The sequence below is a fragment of the Bos javanicus genome, chromosome 10, assembly GCF_032452875.1.
Source record: "Bos javanicus breed banteng chromosome 10, ARS-OSU_banteng_1.0, whole genome shotgun sequence".
NCBI lineage: Eukaryota > Metazoa > Chordata > Mammalia > Artiodactyla > Bovidae > Bos > Bos javanicus.
The window spans coordinates 58,410,276-58,418,713 of record NC_083877.1 but is presented as its reverse complement, the minus strand read 5'-3'; the positions used below and the strand labels follow the sequence as shown (position 1 = coordinate 58,418,713).

General features: G+C 34.9%; 1 protein-coding gene across 7 annotated transcripts in view; it reads right to left on the bottom strand.

Moving 5' to 3' along the window:
* DMXL2 (Dmx like 2) overlaps positions 1-8,438 on the bottom strand; it is a 168,315-nt gene that overhangs the window by 13,162 nt on the left and 146,715 nt on the right. For all 7 annotated transcript variants that reach the window (XR_009738732.1, XM_061428763.1, XM_061428760.1 and 4 more), the window contains 4 exons: positions 4,053-4,183; positions 3,504-3,589; positions 2,893-3,094; positions 1,771-1,888 (listed from right to left, as the gene is read on the bottom strand). Coding sequence is in view for 6 of the 7 variants with exons in the window: in XM_061428763.1 (XP_061284747.1) it covers positions 1,771-1,888; positions 2,893-3,094; positions 3,504-3,589; positions 4,053-4,183 (537 nt within the window). In the remaining variant the exon portion in view is untranslated. The remainder of the gene's footprint in view (positions 1-1,770; positions 1,889-2,892; positions 3,095-3,503; positions 3,590-4,052; positions 4,184-8,438) is intronic.

Sequence of the window (8,438 nt, the reverse complement as noted above, 5' to 3'; positions counted from 1 at the left end):
AAGGTACAAAAGGGTACATGATAAAAATTCTTCCATGTAAACCCCCAGCCATGTATTTCCCATGCTGGAGCCAACCAACACTTACATAAACAGCATTTTAAGAAACGTTCAATTTATGTCTGTCCCATGTCCCTGTACCTGGAGAGCCTCTTCTGGTAGAAAAACAGAAAAGTACATACAGCTTGGGCTCCTGATTCCAAGAGCACAGAGATGGAGGGACATAGAGAAGTGGAGGTAAGGGGCAGAATCGGGGAGACTTTTGTTAAGAATGAGGGAAACCAGAAAGGAAACAACAGATCCTGAATCGCAAGACAAGTACTGAGGGTCCCATCAACCTTGACCCTGGCTTCCCACAGCACTCTGAGGCTCTGATGATTCAACAAAACAAAACTGTCAGAAACCTTATAAACAACTAAAGCATACTTTCAAGAAATCAGTCAATAATTTGAAGAACTAACACTCAGAAAATTGATCCTTCAATAAACTGGCTTGAACTGGCTTTCTGTGAATAACAGAGCTCTAATTAAAATTGCAATATCTTTTAAATCTATTTCTTAGACTTTCTATATCTTACTTTATGGGATTTGGACTCAGTATCACTATAGAAAATGCAGTAAACAACAGATTAAATGAGAGGAAATGAATATAGCTCTGGGGTTCCCTCAACAAAACCCTACATCAATAATTTCCATACCATTGGAGTCTTTCGTTATTAAAAAAGCTTATAAGATACAAAAGAATCCCTATACTTCATTCCTCCAGTTCCCTCACTTAAGTACATAATTTTTAAATCCACAGAAAAAATAAATGGCTGTTGACCAGAACTGACCACAATGGCCATCCAAGTGAGTGAATGACTAGTGAAAAGAGTGAGTCTGGTTCTGCTGCCGTAGGCACGGGGAACATGTGAGAGGCAGTTCTACTTTCTACCTTGGGAAACTGAACCACATAGACTGTCCCTCTTGGTGTGAAATATAATTCATTTTTCTTTTCTCACTGTTTTTGTTTGCCAAATCTTTAATCACATCTTACACTCAGAACACTCTTCAAACTGCTCATTAGCTCATTAAATAGCCAAATGGACTGAAATGCTTATATAAACTATCTGTGTACCCTTCATTTTATAATGAGATCATTTTAAGGTCGAAAGTGCCACTCTCTCAAATTCATGGTTCTTCTTGAACTCTGTATGGCATTACATTCCTAACTTATATTTAGCTTAAAAATCACCATGCAGTGTAGAATCTCTGCCTCACTTTTTAAAAGTAATCTCCTTCATCTCACATTTGTTATTTCTGTAGTTTAATCTCTCTCACAAAATTATCTTGAATTTGTTGCTTCTACAGTTTATCCTGTTCATTTCTAAATGCTAAGTAAATAAAGGGTTATGCTGCATTTTCAATTAAATGATATTTGGAGAATCATAACATAGAGTATACTCATTTATATATTAAATTCCCTAAGCCACCCCTCACAATGTTTGTTACATGTAAAAATCCCAATGGCAAATATTATAAAGGACATACCAACTTTCATTTGATTATACCGGATTTATCCAAGGACCTATGTTGTTTCACTGTTATGAAATAAAAATTGTAAGTTTTTATCTTAAAAAAATTCTCTCAAGTTTGGTACAATGTTACCTATAATGTATGAAAGATAATGAGTTCAAACCAAAAGTAAATTTCAAATAAATCAAGCACTAGAATCATTAGAAATGTTAAAGAAAACTAAATGAAAATTATGAGAGAATTTTTTTTCCCAAAATACCTCACTCTGCTTTCTTTTCTTAGTGAAAATATATCTCATGAATGTCTCTTGAAGTACTTCTTGTTTAACAAGAAAATGCCAAAGTCGTTTGACTGGAAGTGCAGAAGAATCCCGGGATCTAGTTAAAAAAAAAAAAAAGTATCACACTATTTTAGTATAGAAAATGTTTCATTATTTGCAGATAATTTTTTAAAACCTCCATTACTTCAAAGAAAATACAGCATTAACCGCAACAAAATTTAATGTTTCACTTTGAGTTTTTAGTTCTATAAATCATTCCTTCATCTGGCAATTAATTCTCTAATTACTGATTCTCCAAATGGACAAGCTGAGCTGAGAGTCAAATGAATCTCTTTTTATTCTCTTTTTAAATTATCCTTTAGGTTGGATCTGCTGGTTATAGCATATCATCAATAAATATAAAGTCCCACATTTAATTTTTAACAGCCTAACAAACTAAAAAGCCTTGATCTTTCAAGTTTATGAGCAATACTCTACATCATGGCCAGCTGCCTCAAAAAACAGGATGCTGCTTATCAAAAGGGGCTTCCCAGGTAGAATTATCGATAAAGAACCCATCTGCCAAAAGACAAGAAATAAGAGGCTTGATCCCTGAAGGAAGGGATGGCAACCCATTCCAGTATTCTTGCCTGCAGAATCCCATGGACAAAGGATCCTAGTGGGCTATAGTCAATGGGCTAGTAAAGAGTCGGACATGACTGAAGTGACTTAAGCACACAGCACACAGATGAACAGATAGAAGATCAAAACATCAATTAAAAAACCTTACTGTGTTTAGCTTTAAATTACAGACAAAAGGTCAGTAGCATCTTATTTGCATATGTAGACTGTTATCCCAAAGCATTTAAGACTTCTTAAAATGATGACAAAAATAAAGGTTTCTTCCTGATTATAAAATTATCTATTGAAGTATAGGTAATAGGGGAAAAATAATTTTCTATCCAGAATTCAGATATTTTCTTTGGCATATACTGCTAGAAACGGGATTGCAAATTCAAAGTCATGCATGGTTTAAAGGCTACTGGCATGATATTGTGCCAAACTGTCTTCCAGAAAGGTTAAGCCAAGCTACTCTTATTAGCATTATAAGAGAATTCTTACTTGAATGGAGTATTCTCAGGTTCTAGCATTGCTTTATTTCGAAGACTAGCTGGTCCAGCTCCAACTGAAAGGTCAGTTGGATATGTGTTGATATAGTTGGGGGGAGGACCTTCAAAATGATCCATTTTCTCTTGTAAGATCTGCTCCCAATTCTCCAAGTTTTTAATCACAGCAATACCCAATGGTGATGTTACAGGCAATTCTAAAATGTAACAGGATATACTTTACTTTGATTAAAGATGTCGACCATCCCCACATATTTACAAAATCCAAGTTATTAGAGCCAAACCGTCTGAAAATAGAAATAAATCTGAAACTGTTAATCTAACATCATTTGGATTATTAATGCTTTGAACAAAAGACCAGCTTTCTAATATGAGCTGAGAAAATGTTCCACTTCTACAGGCTGGTTTCCTGCTTTTTCTTCCAACCTTCCAGGTAGTCAGTAATTCTTGCCATGTGAACTAAAAACCACACACTGGAACCTAAGATAAACAAGACACCTCATAACATCTCCAATGCAGTTTTTTTTTTTTTTCAGTTCTTTTATATGGATCTTGTAACAAGAAACTTGGTAATTATTAGCATTAATTTCCAAATTCCAAACTTACCAGAAAATTCCAATCCAGCAATGGGAAAGAAATTCCTGACATTGTGAAGTGCAAGCTTAACCATTGTCAAATGTAGAAGAGCCCAGCTGTTCAAATAGGATTAAAAAAATTCTGCTTAATTGAAAAATAAAATCATGAGAACATAGTACTGTGTCAATTGTTTGGCCCAATCTCCCACCCAGAAAATAAGCTGTTTTTTCCTAACCATTTACTACTAAAAAAAAAAATAGTACTTTTGCAGTCTCTGAAAATAAAAGATATGCAACAATGGAAAGGGTTTTATTATACAGCCACATGGAATCTAACAGCATATCAATAAATTATGTAATTTTTCCTCACTAAAAATATTTTTGCCAGCTATTCTTCGAAACAAGATGTGAAACACTCTACTATCTAGCAATTTACCTCGAAAGTAAAGAATTCCTAACCTGAAAATATGTCAGTTCTTATACAAATTCATGATATAATAGTAATGTTGCTTAAAACCAGTAATATCAGGAATTTTTACAAAAGAAAAGGCAGAAAGAAAAAGAAGAAAGCCTCATTTACCTATAGGAGTTAGGGTCTTGGTGCTCCTGTATCTGTATATCTGAAAAAAAAGCATCGTCTTCTTCTTCATCACTATGAATGCTTTCATCAGAATCATATATAACTCCACTATCAGACAAAGGGAGAAATGGCTGCAATAAAATGTGAAGTTATATTTGAATGTATAATTGGGTTATTTTTATCCTAATAATGAACATTTAAAGTGGTGTCAATCTAAATTAAAATTTTCTTTTGAAAATTATACTAGACCTGGGAAAGTCAAGAAACCAAGTTAAAACTCTCAGATTCAATAATAGCTACATACAACACAAATATTTTTTAAATTAATAGTCTTTTTCTTATATATCAGCAACAACTAGTTCAAAAACTCTGAAGAAAAAAACGTAATTAAGAAACATAATACCAAAGGGAAAAACTTTATGACAACTGTGATACCTACTGGTGAAGGAAATTACAAATCCCTTTAAAATCTAAATAAGGAGACTGGAGCATTAAAAATAATGATTCTTTAATTTATGTGTTTTACGTAATTGCAATAAAAATTTCCATAGGGATTTCTTTTCCTTTTTTGAAACTTGATAATGACTGTAAAGTTCACAGGGAAGAAAAAAATAGGTAAGATTAGCTGAGAAATCTGTCTAAAGTGAAAGATAAGGTTTCTTAGTGAATATTAAAATCAGTAATTAAAACAAGTGCAGTCTAGCAATTGATTGATGGAAAAATATAGTCCAAGAAGAGTATATAAATAAGAAATTAATGTATGTATGACAAAGGTAACATCTTAAGGTGTTGGGAGGGAAGGAAAGACAAAACTGCTTGTAAGAGTGGGAAGAGAGGATAAGGAGGGCACCAAAGTCTGATTCTCACTTCACTCTAGATGAACAGGAGAGTTAAAAGTTAAAAAGAATGAGGAGGAGGAGGAAGAGGGAACAAACGGAGAGGAGACGATATACAAAAGCAAATATTTATTAGTGGGAAGAACTTTGCTTAAAAACAATGTAACATCATTTTATAAAAATAAGTCGCGTCAGTCGTGTCCGACTCTGCGCGACCCCATAGACGGCACCCAACACGTTCCTCCGTCCCTGGGATTCTCCAAGCAAGAATACTGGAGTGGGTTGCTATTTCCTTCTCCAAAAGTATGGATAGACATGACTAAATAAACTTCCTAAAACTTCTGTATGTTAAAAACACAAATAAAATTAAAATAAACTGGAAAAAGTATCACAAGTAAGATAAATTGCTAATATGCTTAATAAATAGTTCATTAAAAGTAAGAAAAATATTACAGTTCTAATAGATAATTTAGTTAAGAACATGAACAGTCAGTTCCTCAAAATAGAAAACCTAATGGCTGTAGATTCATTAACATTTTTATATCACTATAACAGGAAATAAAAATTTAATCAAATTAACAAAAACGAAAAAGGAATACTTAATGAGAGTAAAGTCATATGTGTGCTAACTATTCTCAGAGTATAAATCAGTAATCTGGAGATATATATCAAAAGCCTTTGACCCAGTACTTCTTAATTACATAATCAGAATGTGAATAGGCTTTGCAAAACAGATTATTAATCTCAGATTATTTATAAAAATGAAAAAATAAATATAGCAAAAAGCTAATAGGAAAATGGCTATGTAAACTATAACATACTCATCAAAATGAATAGTTATTTCACATGATTCACATTTTGAGATAGATTCTTAATACCTAATTTTTGATAATTTTTAAAAATTCAACATTTGATCAGCTAAGTCAAAATGTGATCCTTTAAAAGGACACACTGTCTATGCAGCAACAGCTCCAAAGTATTTTGGGGCAGTTTGATACCTTTTATATCTGAAGCAGCCTTACCAGAAAAGAGAAAACCTAAAATTGACAACGGAGAAGGCAATGGCACCCCACTCCAGTACTCTTGCCTAGAAAATCCCATGGACGGAGGAGCCTGGTGGGCTGCGGTCCATGGGGTCGCTACAAGTCAGACATGACTGAGCGACTTCACTTTCATTCTTCACTTTCATACATTGGAGAAGGAATGGAAACCCACTCCAGAATTCTTGCCTGGAGAATCCCAGGGATGGGGGAGCCTAGTGGGCTGCCGTCTATGGGGTCGCACAGAGTCGGACACGACTGAAGTGACTTAGCAGTAGCAGCAAAATTGACAAAGTAGTATTTTTAAGACTTCAAAATGATAAATGATTTTAACAAACAAAATTTGCCTCAAACTAATAAACTTAAAATCTGTAGGGCAAATAAAAATGCCCCCTTCCTTTTGAACCTCCTTCCCACCCGCCACCACATCCCACCCCTCTAGGTTATCACAGAGCATCAGTTTGAGCTCCCTGCACCATACAGCAAATTCCTACTGGCTATCTATTTTACATATGGTAGTATGTTTCAATACTACTCTCTCCATTCATTCTACCCTCTTCTTCACTCACTGCATCCACAAGCCCATTCTCTATGTCTCCATCGATGCCCTGCAAATAGGTTCATCAGTAACATTTTTCTAGATTCCATATACACACATTAATACAAGATATTTTTCTCTTTCTGACCTACTTCATACTGTAAAATAGGCTCTAGGTCCATCCACCTCACTAGATCTGACTTGTATGTGTTTTTTATGACTAAGTAATATTCCATTGTGTATATGTACCACGACTTTTTTATCCATTCATCTGTCGATGGATACCTAGGTTGCTTCTGTGTCCTGGCTATCATAAGTAGTGTTGCGGTGAACACTGGGGTACATGTATCTTTTTCAATTATGGTTTTCTCAGGGTATATGCCCAGTATGGGACTGTTGGGTCATATGGCAGTTTTATTCCTAGTTTCTTAAGGGATACTGTTTCTCTATAGTGGCTATACCAATTGACATTCCCACTAAGAGTGTAGGAGGGTCCCCTTTTCTCCACACCCTCTCCAGTGCTCATTGTTTGTAGACTTTCTGATGATAGCCATTCAGACTGGTGTGAGATGATACATCACTGGAGTTTTGATTTGCATTATAAAATTTCCAGCAGATCCTTGCTTCAAGCCCTTGACATTTGAAATAGTTGGATACTTGATGAGGAAATTTAACTTGCTTCCAGCATTATAAAAATCTCAGCTTTATAAAATGTATCTATTCATGGAGGTACTTTCTCTAATTTGGGATCAAAATATAAAATGTTTACACAGGATAACTGCAGTGGATTAAAATATTCAATACATAAAACATGTTGAAATCCATAATAACAAAAGTCACTTGCTTCCTCTGAAGGATGCTAGAGAATCAACTCATCACTCTGAAAACTGGTACAAAAAGCAAAGAATAAAGCATTTATCCTGTATTTCTCTTTCAAAATGCACTTCAGGTTAACCAAATAGGATGAATAAGGAAATATTTCAGCAAATAAATAAAACTCCCCAAATTTATGATAATGGATTCAGGCAAAGATCATCAATTAACATCCCAAAAAGAATGTTTCCTGGTGGAAATACACAAAACCACCTATGAAGTAATCCTGTACTCCCTTTTCCCTACCTAATCATGGTGGAATGTGATAATGTCTCTAAATTTAACTCTCACTTTACAGAAAAACAGAAAATCAGAGGAATATGGTCAAAAGACCAAACACAGGGATGCCATCAGCAAGCCACTGAAAAATTTTAAATGACAAATTTTGGGGCAAAAAAGGGGCAGGGGTAAATTTAAAGTGAGTTGGAGGTAGAACCTACAGATTAAGAGAGACTTAAGACATATCAACCAACTGTAATATATGAATCATTCTGGATCCTGATTTAACAAACCAACTGTTCAAAAACATTTAAGGTATAATGGGGGGAAATGTGAACACTCTTTGGATACTTGATAGTAAAGAACCATGTGTGAGTGTGTGTGCATGTAAATTTGAGTGTGCGTTTGTGTGTCTATGTGAGAGAGAGAGAGAGAATGCTCATGTGTTACTGATTCAAAACCCTTCTTTTTAAAAAATACATAATGAAATATTTATGAATGAAATTTCATGTTTGGATTTGCTCCCAAACAATCTTGGGAGTAGGAAGAATTACAATGCAACAGAGGTAAAGAAGGAAACCTATCAATAGAATGTGAAGCGCTCAAAACACCAAGTGCAGAAAAGCACACACCCAGCACTGTACAAAATGGGACTGTGTGGGGTCTAGTCACCATGAGAATCTGATCCCCAGAGAAGTTCCTTCTGCTTTGGAGAGATAGATATGTCGTGGGCCCCACGAAACCCATGGTCTGATGAAACTCTGAAATATCCGTCCACCTTCTCCTGCTCTAATTTCATGCTAACCAGAGTAACTACTGACAATCGGAAGGGATGCTAGATGGTAGATACAAGTATTCCAGTCCCTAGAAAAGGACGATG